Raw genomic sequence first — 17442 nt, 5'->3', positions numbered from 1 at the left:
CTGTTGCCTGTGCACCAGGTGCATCTCTCTGGGTTTTAAACACCAGAGGCTCAGCCTCCAAAACTCATGTCTGTATGTCACCACAGTAGGACAAACCGACAGACAAGTTTGTCCTGCTGCTGGAGACCTCTCGTGTCACCCCCACCTGGCTGACTGTTCCTCTGTCCCTGGCTTTTAATCCCCTTTCTTCTGCTCTTCCGGCCTGCTACTCTGGCGTCCCTGAGTTGTCTCTCCTCGCCTGTAAGCCTGGGGCTCAAGGCTCTTATCCCCTTCCCTGCTGTTCCGGCCTGCTACTCTGACATCCCTGCGTTGTCTCTCCTCACCTGTAAGCCTGTTATCTACTCAACAGCAAATCCAATGGCTGCATTATTTTCTTTTTTAAAGGAAAGGAAATAAATGAAATGAACAACAGAAGTTCTGTTGGATTCTTCAGTGTAGTTTCTATTTAAGAACAGTGGAAATTTAAGATGTTCATTTTTAGTCTATTTTGACAATGGAAGATAAAGTCTGTGCTAGGTTCTAAAAATTGACTATCTAGAAACTGGTGAAATAGCAAACCTTTGAAAACTAGCACGCAGATTACCAAGTACTACCATATAAGAAGCTGGTCCAAGAGAATTGAGTGATGGTACTTCTTCCTCCCACCCATCTTGAGACCTCTCTGTTTCCTGGTTCAGTCAGCATGAAAACCAAGCTGACCAGCAGTGGAAGCACTGGAGGCCGGAGAAGAACACTATGAGTCTCTTCTCCCTTGCATCCCGTCTTCCATTTCTGTCAGTTAGCAGATGGTTAGTGCACACACTTTCATCTCTGATAACACGTCAATTTATACATTTCCACCTCTGTTGATTTGCTTTCTCTCACACATACACATCTTTCTTCATCCCCTTCTCTCATGTTTTGCCATTAACCTCTGCAAACTGAAGACCACAACTGTCCAGACTCTCTAGAGATACTTTCAAAGAAAATGACCTCATTGAGAGTCTAGGCCAGCACTCTTGAAAGTTTCCCAAAGGAATCCTTTCAGAATCTTTACAGAAGTCCAACTCTTCCAACTAAATTAGCTTTTTTCAAACACTAACATTCAAGATAATTTCAATATACTTGAGCAATTTATTGTTACTCTGTTTTTCAATACTGTTTTTGTTATTTGCCATCGACGACTCATAGTGACCCCTCCTTTGGTTTCCGAAGCAGTATCACTATGGAAGTAGATTGCCCAACCTTCCTTCCGAGGAGTGGCTGGTGGGTTTGAACCACCAGCCTTCCGGTTAGCAGTCAAGTGCCTTAGGCACTATGCTACCTACCAGAGCTCCTAGATAATGATTCATTAAAAAAAAAAAAAAAAAAGGACCCCATAGGACAGAGTAGAAGTACCCCGTAGGGTTTCCAAGGCTATAAAACTTTATAGAAGCAGGCTGCTCCATCTTTCTCCCGCGGAGCAGCTGGTGCGTTCAAACTGCTGACCTTTTGGTTAGCAGCCCAAGCTTAACAACAGAACCAGCAGAGCTGTTCAGTGGACTCATTAGTCTAAGAAAATATATTCTGAGTTTTTAATAATTATAAAGGGAATTACTAGGCCACAACTTGTTTTAAGATTGGCACCTGTCTGTATATTTCTTATTTGACTCCTAAGTGTTTGTATGGTTTATACTTCTTTTCATATCATGAGTGAGCAGTGTGAAGTTTGGCATTCTCCCATCACAGGACTCTTTTTCCTAACCTTTGGAGTCTCTTTTTGTATTAAGAGTAGAAGTAGAGGTTATTGGGACTGTAGACTAGTGCTCTTACAGATTAGTTTTTCAACTTAGTGTATAAGTAACAACATATATTCTGATAATTAATTACCTTTTCTAAAAATGAGAATCGTGGAAAAGGGTGATCCTAAGAATCAAGTTTATACATTGATCCACTTTCTGTTATTGATCTGAAAGCGTTTTTCCATGATACACTGCATTTCCTTTGAGAAATTCCAAGATTGCTTACATAATGTTTATTACTGTGTTGAGACCTAGTAATTTTTAAAATTCATTAAGCTTTATAAACATTAGATTTTCTCTCATGATTTTGAGGACGTCATTGTGGTTTTCATGTTGAATCACTTTTTAGCATTATTCACTCTTTCTCTATTGGGTAGTCTTTTCCCAAAAGCAGGTAATGACATTTTGTTACCCTTATAATATAATACACAAGAACTCTGGCATCAAGTTCTAGTGTAGTTGGAAGGTCTTGAGGATTCTGGAGTTGTTTCAAACAAAGTTGAAATGGTATGAATTATATTTCAGACTTTAATTCATAAAATATTAATTTGGCAAGGCTTATTTTAATTATAATTTTTGAAGCCAAGGAAAACATATATTATAAAATTGTACAAACAAATACTATGCACCAAAACAAATTTATACTTTATAATTCAGAATAAGCAGAAACTTTAGGGTGACTTTTTTTTTTTTTTTTTAAATGAATAGTGGTAACAGTTGCACAGCCCAGCAAATGTGATTAATGTCTCTGAATTGTATGCTTAAGACTGGTTGAAACGATTTTTTGTGATATATATTTCATCACCACCACAACAACAAAAATCTGTTGTTAAAAAAACAAAAAGAAAAAAAGCAGAAACCATCGTTTCTGTGTTCCTCCCTTCAGGTTTTTGCTATCTTTCGTCCACATTCTTAAATACTCTGTGTTCCTGTACTAGGTGAATCCTGACGATACTGGGAGAATTGTTTCCCAGCTTTTCCATCCAGTTGATTTTACTCTAACTTGAAAAGTGGTGTCCTGAGTTAGCCATGAAGGGAAAAACTAGCATGCTCTTTTGGGCCCTGAGTGAGCACCAAGATGGGACTCCGCCTCCTGCCCCACCCAGTGGCCCCTTGTGCTCTCATACTGGGCTGGAGAAAACACAGCTGTATTGACTTTTCCTACCCCATCTTCTATTTTGAAATATAACCTTTTGGCAAATGAGAGCCAAGGTCAAGTGACACAGCTTTCTATTCACCTCTTCAGTTTGCCAAACATTGTTTTTCTAGTGGAGTTCTGGGTTAGGTATGGCAAGTGTGAGTAATACTATCACTCATATGCCCTGTGAGTGGAATTTAATTAGCTCACCTTTGTAATTTCTGTACTCAATTTGATGTGACCCATTTCCTTTCATTTTCATCTGTATACGAAAACTGGAAGTGCAAGGCCTGACTGCATATTCACCAAAACAGTATTTACCTCAAAATCATATTACAAAGAGAATAGGATTTTCTTACTTAATATTTTCCTGTTTCTTGAAGAAGTTTTGTTTTCATTTGGTTTCTGAAATTAGAGGTGTTTTAGAGGCAGGGTGAATTGTTTATAATTGTCTTTCAATTCTAGCTATGGACATAACTATTCTAAGTATAAACTAAAACTTAAATGTTTATATTTTTGTGTAATAGTGGTGGGAGAAATGACAAGATGTTAGCTCTTTAGCATAAATTAAGTACAGCAAAACAGATTAGCTTTCTGCCCTCAAACGATAGACTTAGCATACAATAATTACATTCATTATTTGTAGTAACATCTAAATGTTCTTTAAAAAACATTACACTCCAGTTATAAGTATGTCAGATTTTTATTCCATCAGAGAACAGAGCAAAGTAACTAAGATGTAGCTGTTACTTAATAGATTTAGATTTCTTTTGTATTTTCTATTAGTATTCTATGCTATTTATTCCCACTCAGTCAATATAAGTGATATCTATCTATGCACCTAAATATATAAAACCAAATGAATGAGATACAAATATTTATATACTTCTTACTAGCTTCAAAAATAGAAATTATTTTCTCTTTTGTTATAAGTGCAGACGGTTGAAGTACTTTATTGTTTTATAAAATGAAAATCATTTGAGTGAAATTAATATTCAGCTTGCTGAGGAGATATGCAAGATCAAGTTTCATTGTTTTTCTTTGAAATCATTTGGAAAAAAATATGATTTTGTTAATTGCACTCTAGAGAAGCTAAATATTCAAAATAAATAAGGCTATATAATAGGAAGTTAAGTAGAATCCAGTGTGACTAATAAGGGATATCAAATTCTTCGGACCTGTGGTATACATAATAAGCTTCAAGAATTCATGCACAAAAGCCTATGCCATTTTGTAACCTTGGCTGTGATTAGATGCTATAGTTTTCTAAGCTTCTACATGTTGTAGCCAGCTTGGTGGATTTAACCTAGTAATGCTTAGTGGAACCGTTACTTTAAACTGTGTTTCTTTAGGGGCACAGTCTGTATTCTTACCCCAGATGACATTTGCTTTTAGAAAAATTACTAAACTTAAGTGCTTTAAAAAAAAAAAGACAAATAAGCTGTAAAATCATTTCCCTTGATGATAACCTTTACACTGGCAGTTTATTTAACCAGTTTAGTCACTGAGACACAAAAAATAATAATTTACAGGTAATCATCATGAAATTGTAACATAGTGCCTAAAATGAATATGGTTGATTCATTGTTTCTTAAAAAAAAAAAAAAAAAAAAAAAAAAACTATCACCGAAGCCAGATTGGATTGGATTGATACTGTTGTAGGTTATTTATATAGATTGCATTGATGTTGTTATAATCGGAACACAGGGCATATGTGCTCTTTATATACTTGTATGTGACTTCACTGAGGCAGAGTAAGGAAAGAAGATCATTGGGTTGTAAATCAGGATTCCTAAAATTTAAGTGTCTCCTAGTTACTAGTCATGTGACCTTCCTTAGTCACTATAATCTGAGCCTAGGAAGATGAGGGTAGTAACAACAGCTTCCCCAACAACTTTAGTGGGTTGTGAGACTCAGCTGAAGTAACGTACGTGAAGGTGCTTTGAAAACTGTGTAAGCCAATATACAAATGTTAGCTGTCATTTTTCTAAGGTTCTAATTAAAATTTTTCTAATCCTCTAGATCTGAGTTGTTACAAAATTTTGATAAAATCATTCCAATAAATTATGTCATAGAGTATTATAGGGCATGTAAGCTTTAAAAACTTTCAATTTGTTATAGATTTAATTTCCGTATCATTTAATATTTGCAATTCTTGTGTGTGTGTGTGTGTGTGTGTGTGTGTGTGGTTGATACCTCCCTCTCTTTTGGTATAAATGGAGTTGTTTTGGGAAACTGGAAGAGTCTCGAGGACCTAATGAATGGCACCCCTCTTCCTCACCTGCACCTGGATCCAATGAAGAAATGAAACCAAAGAGTTGGCAGAGGGAGAAATAACAAAGCCCCTTTTGACTAACTGTACAGCTTAGATTGGAGGAGGAAGCTTAGGATAATAGCTAAAATGAATTTCCACACTCCCAATTCCCCATGTCTAGATCTAGGGGAAAATTTAAGTCAGCACAGCATACACTGTTACCCTAGTTACTTGTCTCCCCTAGTCCAGGTAGAGAGAAAAGGGAAAGAGATTTTCCCCACGACTCAGGACTTTGGATATTTTAGCTTCCCTCATCTAGAATCATGGACTTTTGGCTGTCACCCATCAACCATGTAACTCAGTCCACCTCCTTGGGGAAGAATAAAGGGTGAAGCAGAAGGCAGAGTTGCTTGGAGGAAGATCCCTCTTTACGGAAACCAGAGAAGTAGGAAAGAGACTTTTGCCTCTAACAAAAGTGAACAGAAATTAAATAAGTGGAGTTTACTTACCCATCCCCTCACCTGTCCTCTTAAATAGCTCTCATCTCTGAGGTTTTCCTTCCCTTACAATGCTGACTTACTCTTGTCCCCCAGCTGCCCCACTCCCAAGCATGGGCTACACTTTAGCCTTCTAGACTACACCACATGTTGTTATGTGCCGTCGTGTCGGCCCCAACTCATAGCAACCCCTCCTTGGGTTTCCGAGGTGGTATCACTATGGAAGTAGATTGCCCGGCCTTTCTTCCGAGAAGTGGCTGGTGGTTTTGAACCGCCAGCCTTCTGGTTAGCAGTCAAGTGCCTTAGGCACTATGCTACCAGAGCTCCTAGACTACACCACACAGTTGGGGGAGAAATACTCATTTTTGAGAAAGAAATGCTATGTAAGGCAGATTGGTTAAAGGGAATTTGGATTAGATGAGGCTATCTTCTTCCTCTCCCTCAGTGAGAAGGTGACTCTATAGTAAAAATATTTCCCAAATAGTTTCCTCTACATTGTAGCAGGACCACATTAAACTTTACCTTTAGGAGCTCTGGTGGCATAGTGCCTAAGGCATGTGACTGCTAACAAGAAAGCTGGTGGTGAGTCGGATCTGACTCCATGGTAGTGGGTTTGGTTTTTTGGGGGTAGATACAGTTGTAAAGTTGTTCATTTGGCAAGTCAAAGAAAACCCACTGCCATAAAGTTGATTCTGACTCATAGCAACCCCCATAGAGTTTCCAAGGCTGTCATCTTTACGGAAGTAGATTGCCCCATCCTCCTACCACAGAGCAGCTGTGGGTTTGAACCACTGACCCTCTGGTTAGCAGCCAAATGCCAATTATTATACAATTATTATTATACAATTATTCACTGTACCACCAGATTTCCTTGGCACATCAAAGAATAACACATCTTTTTCTTCAGGAAAGAAATATAATTGGAGTTTCAAACCAGGTTAAGTTCTGTCTACATTTTATACTATCCCTAGTTCACCATGTTTGTGATAATGTGAAAGACATTTTCTTGTTAATAATGTAAAAATCTTATTAGAGGAAAAAAATGCAGGAATCAAGGCTCAACATAATAATTTCTAGCTTATTCTGAATAAATATACATGTATTGATCATATACTATGAGTCAGGCATTGACCTGGTTGCCAGAAAAAAGGAGATGAAAGCCCTAGCTCCAGCCCTGAGCTGCTATGGAGTTTTCTGGGAGTGACAGAGAACTGAAGTCCATTGTGATTTGTGCAGTGAGAGAGGTATGTGCAGGGTGTTATGGGAACACATTAATGAGCACTTGGCCCAGGCTGGCTTGGAGAGTTGGGGGGGTAGTCTTTCTAAAAGAAGTCTGAAGTACATCTTGAAGGCAGATTAAAATTGGCAAGATGTATAGCATAGAAGAGGAGAAGAAATTATTTTAATTTAGACAAAAGTAATCAAAAGAGCCAAGGCTCAGAGCTAAAAAGTGAGCCTAACATGTTTAAAGAATAGCAAAGAGTTGGTATGGTTGGAATAAAGAGTTTGGGGAATAGTGGTAAAAGAAATTAGAGAGGTAGTCTAGGCCAGATCATGCCTGTTGTGCCATGATAAGGAGTTTGGTCTTTTCCTAAAGGCACTGAGAAAGGCTAAACAAGGAAAAGAGTGTCTTTTGGATACCACCAGGACAGTTTTAGGGATAATGGATTGTAGGGAGAGCAAGGGTACATGCAAGAAGTTGTTCAAGGCAGAAGACTATAATGTCCTGAATTGAGAGTATGGCAGTGGACCTGAAAAGAATGGATGAATTTTGGGAGGTATTAAGTCAGACTTGATTGTTTACTGGATGGAAAAGGTGAGAAGGAGGAGAATTCAAGGATAATGCAGGACTCTGTATTGAACAACCATGTTGTTGTTGTTGTTATGTGCCGTCGAGTCGGACCCGACTCATAGCGACCCCTCCTTGGGTTTCCGAGGCAGTATCCCTATGGAAGTAGATTGCCCCATCTTCCTTCCGAGGAGTGGCTGGTGGGTTTGAACCACCAGCCTTCTGATTAGCAGTCAAGTGCCTTAGGCACTACGCTATCAGAGCTCCTATACAGAAATATTGGAAGATTGTTAAGTTTGGGATAAGGTTGAAGGTACAGAAGGAGATGAAAGCCTGGTTTTAAACATGTTGAGTTTAAGATGCTTGTAGAATATTTAAAACAAGATGTATGATCAGGTGCATATGGATCAGAATGTGCCCATATATCTACATACCTACTTTTCAGGGAATGGAGGAGTAGGACAGTTGGAACCATGGATATGGATAAGATCATCCAAAGAAGTGCGTTGAGATTAAGAAGAGTAAACCTGGAGAGCACCATCATTTCAGAACTAAGCCAAAGAATAACCATAATCATTTAGGTGGGAAACAGAATTAAGAAGTGCACAGAAGCCAGGAAATATAAACTCAAAAGAGGGAGTCAACAGTCTTAAGTAGTACAAAGAGGTCATATAAGATTAGCACTTCCAAACATCTTCTGGATGTAGCAAAAGAGTGATCATTATTAATAACCTTTGTGAAAGCAGGCCAGTAGAGGGGTAGAGACAGGAGGCAGATTGCAGTGGGTGAGGAGTGAATGTCAGACAGCATGTGTCAACAACGGGCGATAAAAAAAGTAGAAAGATAGTGTGGGAGTTAAGTGAGTGATATGCCAGTGGGTGATACAAGTTTGTGGAGAATTTTTTTTTTTTTCAATGGTTAATTGCTGTCTTAGTTTCCTACGGCTGCCATAACAAAATACCACAAAGTGGGTGGTTTAAGAACAGAAATTCATTGTCTTATGGTTCTGGAGACTAGGAGTTTGACTTCAGGGAGTCAGCTGAAGATCCTTCCTTGTCTTTTTCTTTCTCTGGTAGCCCACAGCGTTTCTTAATGTTCCTTGGCTCGTAGACAGATTCTCATGATATTTTTCTCCCATGTGACCCTGTTTCTGTCTGTTGCCCCATTTTTTAAGACACCACTCAAAAAGGATTGGGATTAGGACCTACCCTACTCCAGTGTGACCTCATAAACTTAACAGATGTTGTTGGTGTTGTTATGTACTATCAAGTCGGACCTGACTCATAGAGACCCCTCCATGGGTTGCCGAGGTGGTATCACTATGGAAGTAGATTGCCCAACCTTCCTTCTGAGGAGTGGTTGGTGGGTTAGAACCCCCAGCCTTCTGGTTAGCAGTCAAGTGCCTTAGACACTATGCTGCTAGAGCTCCCAACTTAACAGATAGCATCTGCAAGGAAAAACTGTTTCCCCCAACAAGGTCATATTCACAGGTACAAGAGTTAAAACTTTAGCATATCTTTTGGGGGACATAATTCAATGCAAAATAACTGCTGATGGGAAAGAGCCAGCAAAAGTGAAGATGCAAGTGGAGAGATACCTCATAATTAATGAAGCCATGTCCTTGAAGAGTGGAGGAAGATAGCCTCAGAGCACCAGTGGAGAAATGAGCTTAGCTTCTAAGGAGAACCAATTGCCTGTGGTAGCAGGAGGGAAGCACAGATGGGTACAAATGCAGACACATTTTTTGGGTGGAGCCGGCAAATGACTGTTAAAGTAGGAGGCAAGCCCACCTGTTGACAGTGAGGAGAAACATGGTGATGTCAGACTAAAGGGGAGAAACTGTCGTTAGGTGCTATAGCTGCGATTGTGACTCATGGCGACCACGTGTGACAGTACAACTGTAGTGTTTTATGTAAGCAGATCAGCACATCCTTTGTCTTGTAGACCTCCTGGATGGGTTCAAACTGCCCTCACCTAGCAGCTGAGCACTTAACCGTTTTATCACCAAGGCTCCTTAAGGAGAGAAGAGAAAGGGTGAAATGTGTACTAAAAAAAAAAAAAATGCGAGTAAGAGACCTGCCTGGAAAACATGAGATGCCTGTATAGCTGGAGATTAGAGACCATGGATTTCTATAGACCATCATAAAAAATGTATCTTTTAGAAATTACTGGAATAGCTTTTTGTGTTTTCAAAACCAGAATTAAACAGGATACCACATTGAACATACTGTTTCTTGCCTAGTTCCTTTCCTAAAATGCTTCTCTTTCCTCTTTCCATTGCACCCCACTCTACTTGGCTAGTAAGGAAGATTTTCCGACTTCAGACAAGTCACTTTTCCAAGAATACATGGAACAGATTACAGAAGCAAGTGACAGCCTGCTTACTTCCCATCTTCATTTGAATATATTCAGCTGGTGTTCTGCAAAGGGAAGTCAGGAGAACAGAAAGAGAGAAGAAGCAGGAAGAGAAAAGCCCAAACAGGTGGAAATACTGAGGGAAAAGAAAAGGAAAGGAAACAAATACGGAAAAAAAAATCATGAACCAAATGGAAACTGAAATGATGTCAGAGACTGGAAAAGAAAAGAGTGTAAAGAAAATATCAACTTTCTCACCTAGCCTCTTAATTTGCTACTCAAATATGTATCCTCCAATGAGGAGCCTTCACTCCTAGGGATAATTCAATACCCAGGGAATACTAGCTGCCATGAAGAGGTCACATGGCAAACATGGATTTGCAGTGAATTCTGTTGAATACAGAATAATATATCTGCGTCAGTGGTAAAGTGTTCTGGGTCTTTGTTTGTTCTTTGGCCTAATCCCTCAATTATAAAATCAAGTCTGGGATGCATAGTGTCTTAGGGAGCAAGTGTCTGAGAGACCAGAGACTCAGTCCCATTCGAAAGTATTTAATGAGCACTTACTATGTTCAGGTACTGTTCTAGGTACTGGGAATTTGCAGAAAAATAGGACATCGTCTCTGCCTTTGAAATATAATTTCTCCAAATAAGGGAGATTGTTGCCTAGGACTGATGTAGGTCCAAGAGACCCATCCTCTGGTTTTTTAACAGCCAACCAGAAATTTATTATCAATCAGCTTCTTAGGAAAACTACCACAGTAACAACAAAAAATTGCTTGAGTCCTGCTTCATTGTTTCATTGCTTGTATCACCTTCTCCTAACCTCTGTCCCCTGATGCTTCTGACTCAGATTTGCCCCCTACTGCACCTCCTATCAAGGGGCTGATGTAATGCAAGCAGATACCAGCTGAAGCCAGAATAGAATGGATAGTTATCTGGGGAGATAAAGTGACAGTGTTACTTGTTCAGGCTATTGTTCAAAGGAACATGTCTTTTATTTATAGACAGAATTTAAAAGCATAGACACCAGAGCTTGATATTACCTCTTCTTAGTATAACTCATGTTCTTGAAATATGCTTGATATAGCTACCTTCTTTGCATGTAAATGGAATGTGTTAGATGGGTGTTTTATATCTGGTTTCATGTTCTTTTAATAGATTTTGTTGCTGTTTTGGTTGAGGCTGGTTTCTAAATCTTAATGCATCAATATTTTGCTTTTATAGGACACTATTTTATCTCTACTTAACTGAGGCACAGGTTGCAGAAAAAAGCAGGAGGTTTTTTTTTAAGATGTCACATATAGGTGATTTTCATATTAATAAAATATTCATAATTTAGTCTGAGATGGCTAAGTAGATGAGGTTTCCTATTGTTACTGGGTTTGTGAAGTTGGCACCTCCTAGGAGATTTCATGGTCTTTATTGGGCTTTTGTGCCAGAAAAAATGTAGTTGTCTGCTCTTAAACCTGCATTTTCTTGCTTTCAGACACCCAAGAGTGAGGTTCACAGGGATGCCACTAACTTTCTGTTGCTCTGGGAGAGTGACTTCATTTTTCTAAGCCTTTGCTGAAAAGTGTTATGTGCCTTGTATTCTTGGAGTATGTTTGCATGTTTTTTCCTAAGCTCTTAGAAGATTTTACAGATTGAACCTCATGAATCTTTACAGCCCCTCTGCAAGAAAGGGCAGCATAGTGCCCATAAACCTCTTTGAATTATTTGAAAGAAAGATACTAGCAGGTGAGGAGCAGAAGATAAACTTAGCTAGTCCATTTTTAAATAGGCTAACTGGTGAACAAAAATTTTTTATATGTACATATGAAAACAGCTAATTAATTATAAACTTTATTTGTTATAATGAGATAAATAAGGACATTTACTTTCTTGTTAAGATTAAAAAAAGGAATCTGACATGCTATATTTACATGTAAACCTTATAGGCTATAAACACTGTTTTGGAAAAGACATATTAAAAACTAGATTATATGAAAGAACTTACACTCAGAAACGTTATCATCATAGCATTGCTGAGAACAGGATTAAGCACGAGAATAATGAATATGCTTTGTGAACATTATATTTGAAGTAATTTTTAAAAATTTGGCTACTAACCAAAAGGTTAATTGATTCATTTTTTCTTGCTCCATTGTGGTTAACATACTGATTCTTCCCTTTAAAGACTCATTTTATTATGCAAATGAAAAGTTGCAAGACTTTGTGTCTAAGAGAGAGGGCTGCTTTTTGCAGGGGAATTCATGCACCTGTTTCAGCCCTCAGCCCCACCTCTGCTTCCTTTGGCTGCCAAGCTAGCGACTTAGCCATCAGGTTTATCGGGTGTGGGGTCCTTGGATTTTGACTCACATTTTCTTTGTGACTTTCTGTTGTTTTGCCTTATAATTTCGCCCCTTCCAGCTCTCAGCATGCCAACAGCAGCTGCATCATGGCACTCACCCTGCTGCCAAGAGGGCAGACAGCCTCCTTGGAGACTGTAACGTTGTACTATAGCCAACTGTTAAGAGAAGGATGCTGGAGCAACACATACAGCACAGCTGAAATTCAGATCATTCTAGGAGGTATTTGGTGGAACACTTTGTCCATGGTATTTTGTATAATACATTAATTTTTTAACTTTTTCTTATGAAAATATATTAAACACATGCAAAGATAGAAAGACCGGTATAGTGCCCTCCCCTGTACCTACCCATCTCCCAGTGTCAACTATTATCATCAACTGATAGGTACTCTTTACTACCCATGGTGTTTTTCCCCATGGTTTTATCCCAACTATCAGTAGATTCATTTCTAGGGATAAATATATCTTAAATTGCAGTCTTCTTTCCATCCCTCTGTAGTCTAAGATTTGTCACTTTGCTTTTCTCAGCCTTTTCTTCCTAAAGGTAAAGGATGCTAGAGTTGTTGTTTTGTTTTTTTCCTTCTAGATTAAGCTATCATGTGTAACTTTAGTAACTATCGTATTTTCTAATACTTTTCCCTAGTTTTCAAGAGTTTGTTCATTCAGTCAGCCATTCTGAAATGTTCAAGGCCTTAGAATGTAGGGTAGAAGAGTCTTTGGAGAGCATTAAAGATCATTGGGTTTTATTCTCAGTTGTGTTGCTGACTAACTGTGTGACCTGGGACAAATTTCTTAACCTCCTAAGAAACCACTTTGGTGTTTTAATTTCGGTTAAGTCATAGGACCTCTGTCAACTGGGATGTTTGATAGTTTTGTTGATTTGAGTCAGTCACTAAGCAAGTATTTCTTGAGGGCCCCTATGTAGGTATTGGGGATGCTTTGTGAACAGACCAGTGTCTTCTTTATAGATTCTCCATGGATTTTTCCTTACTTTGGGGTTTTTTTTTTGCATTAAACTGCCGTTATCTGTCCCAACTTAAAAAGAAGAAAAACCTCTCCATTCCACATCTCTCTCTACCTGCAAGCCCATAATCTCCCTTTACAACATAATGTCTACGAAGAATTGTCTGTTCTCGTATTTGTCTTCACTTCCTCTCCTCTCTCATACACACACCAAGCAGACTTTTTCTTCCTGTTCCTACCCAGCTCCAGACTCAAATTATATCCCACTGTCTACTGAGCAGCTTCAGTAGGGTGTGTGTCAGGTACCTCCGATGTGCAGAGCTGAGCTCTTGATCTTCCTGCGTGAGCCTGCTCCTTCGGCACTCTGTCCTAGCTCTTGAAGTAGTGACTCCACTTTTTTCATTGCTCAGGCTAAAAATTCGGACTTCCTCCCTGACTATACTCTTGGTCTGTCATCCCCACACCCATTCCATCAGATAATCCTGTAGGCTTTATCCTAAAATCCAACCAAAATATTTTATCTAAAATCCAACCATTTCTTCTCACTTCTGTCAACACTTGAATACACATCACATCATCTCTCATTCCAAACAGTTTCCTTCCCTACCTCCCCACCCCCATTGCCTACTCTCAACACAGCAACCACAGTGATCCTTTTAAGACATCAGTCAGACTATGTCTCCTCTGCAACCCTATGTTCTCTGAGATTTTTTTTCAATCCAACGTACAACAGTATGAATAAATCTCAATGTTCAGTGAAAGAAACTAGAAATAAAGAGTTCCAACTGTGTGATTATATTCCTTTGAAAAACAGGTAAAACCAGGCTATACTGTTAGAAGTCAGGGTGGTGATTGTTTTTGAGGGACAGGAAGTTGATTGTGACTGGAGAATACCTGGGGGCTACTGGGGGAGTCAGTCACTTCTGTTCCTTGATCTGGTGTTCTGTTTTGTGACAGGTTCAGTTTGTGGAAACTTAGCAAGCTGTGAACTCATAATGTGCTCTTATATATGTATATTTTATGCTTCAATCAATTTTTTTTATAACATTGATATTTCTCACACAGAAAATCATACTCCTAGACTTAGAGATACTCTATCAACATTCATAATCATTAGAATATAAGCTCCACTCAGGCAACGATCTGGTCTGCTTTTATTCATTCAACAAATATCGATTGAGGCCTGGACACCAGTCTGAGGGCAGTGGTAGTTCTCTGGTAGAATTTTCCCATTCCAAGCAGGACCTCCTGGGGAACCACCACCCATCTTACAGTAGAGGCTTGCACGTTGCTGTGATGCTGAACAAGTTTCAATGTTTCCAGACTGAGATGGCCTAAGAAGAAAGGCTTGACCATCTACTTCCAAAAACTCAGCCATTGGAAACCCCACGGAGCACTGTTCTACACTGACACACGCGGGGCGCCATGAATTAGAATCAACCAGAGAGAAACCCCATCGAGCCCTGTTCTGACACACGCGTGGCGCCATGAATTAGAATCAACCAGACAGAAACTGGTTTTAGGCACCAATCTACACATTTGAGATACAACAGTGAACACGAGAGACAAAAGCTGCTTAAGCTTTTGAGTGACAGTAATCAGAATAAATAAATTATATAATATATAACTGAGTGCCAAGGGCTGTGGAGAGGAAAAAAGCAGAAGGAAATGACACCTGGAGTGGTAGGGGCAAGGTAATGTAACGCAAATGCAACGCACTGCTGTCGAGTCGGATCGGACTCATAGTGACCCCTCCTTGGGTTTCCGAGGCAGTATCACTATGGAAGTAGATTGCCCAACCTTCCTTCTGAGGAGTGGCTGGTGGGTTTGAACTGCCAGCCTTCTGGTTAGCAGTCCAAGTGCCTTAGGCACTATGCCACCAGAGCTCCTAGGGGCAAGGGAGTAATCTACAATTTTAAATAACCTGGTCAGGAAGGGCCTCACTGGGAAGGTGACGTTTGGGTCAACATTTGGAAAAGAGTGAAGGAGGGAGCCCTTGTGGATATCCGGGGAAGGAACCTACTGGGCAGAGGAAATGGAAACTGCAAAGGGCCTAAGGCTGGGTGTGCACTGGCAACAGCCAGGCCACTGGAACTGCAGAGCCATGCAGAAGGGCAAATAGGGTCTGAGAAGGATGGGGCCCGATCATGAAGGGCCTTGCAGGCCTCTGTAGGAATTGTATTCTGCTTGAGAGGGGGAGTCATTTTTGGCCTAAGCTGGTTTGAGTTAGGTTTCAGCTACTTACAGTAGTAGATCATTCTCATTGCTATAAACATTCTCTAATGTATTACCCTTTGTACTGTCAGTGGATTTTTGCAGTATTTGGCTTGAGATGAATGAAGCTATGAACGTCCTCATGCAGGTCTTTTGACAAACTAGTGTGTGCAAGAGATGCCAATTTTAAAGATATTGAACAAGATGTATTCTTCCTATTTGAATAACTTACACAGCATAACATATAAAGTTTCATTCCCCTTAGGGACATTGGAGTCTAGTTGGAGATAAGACATACACACACACACACACACACACACAATCAAATAATATCCTAGGCAGTTTACCCCATAAGTGTTCTGAGCTGAACAAGATCACTTTGGACTCTGTTGATATAAGATTTCATGGTGAGGTTGGGAATTCAGCAGAACCTCAAAGCATACACAGCATTTGGAAAAGCAGAGACAGACTTGGTAGGCGATATCTGTGCTAGGGAAATAGCAAGAATGCTGGTTTGATTCTGAGGGGGCGCTGGGTGGTCAATCTGAGTAAGAGTAGGGTTTAGAATTCACTTTAAAGTGAGCAGAATATGGATGGATGTGTTTCTCAAGTAAGGTCAATAGCTACATTCTAATCTGGGAATATTTATATATTCCACATCTCTCAGTCGTTTTGATATGTTAATGGCACACTTACCATTTGTAAACCTCAAAGTTCATAAGGTCTGAATGTTTTAAATGTATATGTATTTGTAGAGTGGCAAAGAAAACTCATCCAGTGTGACTGTAGCAGACTCTGAGACAGGACATAAGGCAGGCCAGACTCTGGAAAACAGCTCATTCATGACCGAGCTCCTGAGCGACATCCCCTTCACCTTGGCCCCACACGTGCTGGCAGTGCAGGGCACCATCAGTGACCTTCCCGACTACTTACTCTCCTATGATGTCAGCGAAAAGTTTTCCCGGTTTTGGTATGATTTTACTCTTGAAAATTCAGTGCTTTTTGATTCATAATGTTTATGTCTGTTTGTACCTTAACAGCTTTAAAAAAAATGTTTTCCTGTTTTATTTAACCTGTTGATGTTCTTTGCCATTTCACTATTTAAAAGGTCCTCAGAAAGACAAGGATCACAAAACAAAGAAAATAATGTTTTGTTCATTTTGTAATTTTTTTTTAGAATAAAGTGTATTTATATAAAAATTAAATTATATTTCATTTCCCCTAAGTAATTAATGTAAGACTAGGCTATTAAGGTTTTATGAAAGGAGTAGATTTCTCGACCATTCTCTTAAAATATAACACCTCAAATTTGTCTTCGAAGAACTGTGAAAAAGAGCTGTGGCGTTTTTCTTAGTTACCACAACTCTGAAGTCTGCACTGAGAGGGTGTGTGAATTTTCTTCTCTGGTTTGGATGAGGTTTGAATTAATGTTACTCCCTCCCTTATTCCTCAGTGCTTATGAATGAATTTAGAAAGTTGCCAGTTAGCTTAATTTCTTCAGTCCTGAGTTAGACAGAAAGATGTGGAAATTTAGAATTTTTCCTAAAAAGCAGTGGTACTTTGCCAATATAAGAATGCTATAACTGCTTTGGAGGCTGTTTGCTTTGAGTGAGAAATTACAGTTCTCTTAAACCCGTGGCTGCCCTCTCCCCCTTGAAGGAGTCCTCTGTTCCTGCCTTTGTTCTCTGCCTTTTTGCTCCTTCCGAGTGGGCTCTCTCCCCAGCTCTCCAGAGAACTTTCCCTGCCTCTGTCTCACTTTGGCATTCGCTCTCCATGCCACATATGTTCCCAGTTTATGACGAGATCCACATTTCCTCTTCAACCTCTCTGCCTCCTGAAGAAAAACATCTCATGATGATACTTATTATTGCCGATAACACCCTTATTTAGAAATTTGTTGGCTACAATACAGATGGAAATGTTTTACTGTTAGAAAAACTGCAATCGACTCATTTCCAATTACAGTGTAGGCAGAACACCTAGATATGACTTTTAGTGCTCAAATATCTATTATTTATTTCAACTAGAACAGAAGAGAACTGCCATTGATCAAGAAACTGCAAAGGGAGGAGGTAAATTACGATAGAGAATTTTTTTTGCCATGGAAAATGTAAATCAT

The 17442-nt window shown here is 39.4% G+C and overlaps 1 protein-coding gene across 1 annotated transcript in view; it reads left to right on the top strand.

The window, feature by feature from the left end:
- UMAD1 (UBAP1-MVB12-associated (UMA) domain containing 1) overlaps positions 1 to 16336 on the top strand; it is a 260040-nt gene extending 243704 nt beyond the window's left edge. The window contains exon 3 of the mRNA XM_042781430.1: positions 16079 to 16336. Coding sequence (XP_042637364.1) covers positions 16079 to 16336 — 258 coding nt within the window. The remainder of the gene's footprint in view (positions 1 to 16078) is intronic.
- Positions 16337 to 17442: the final 1106 nt, after the last annotated feature.

Source organism: Orycteropus afer, unplaced genomic scaffold, assembly GCF_000298275.1.
Source record: "Orycteropus afer afer isolate SDZICR_OR568_19922 unplaced genomic scaffold, OryAfe1.0 scaffold00119, whole genome shotgun sequence".
NCBI classification, from domain to species: Eukaryota; Metazoa; Chordata; class Mammalia; order Tubulidentata; family Orycteropodidae; genus Orycteropus; species Orycteropus afer.
The sequence above is the reverse complement of the archived record's forward strand: the minus strand, read 5'-3'. Positions and strand labels throughout refer to the sequence as shown.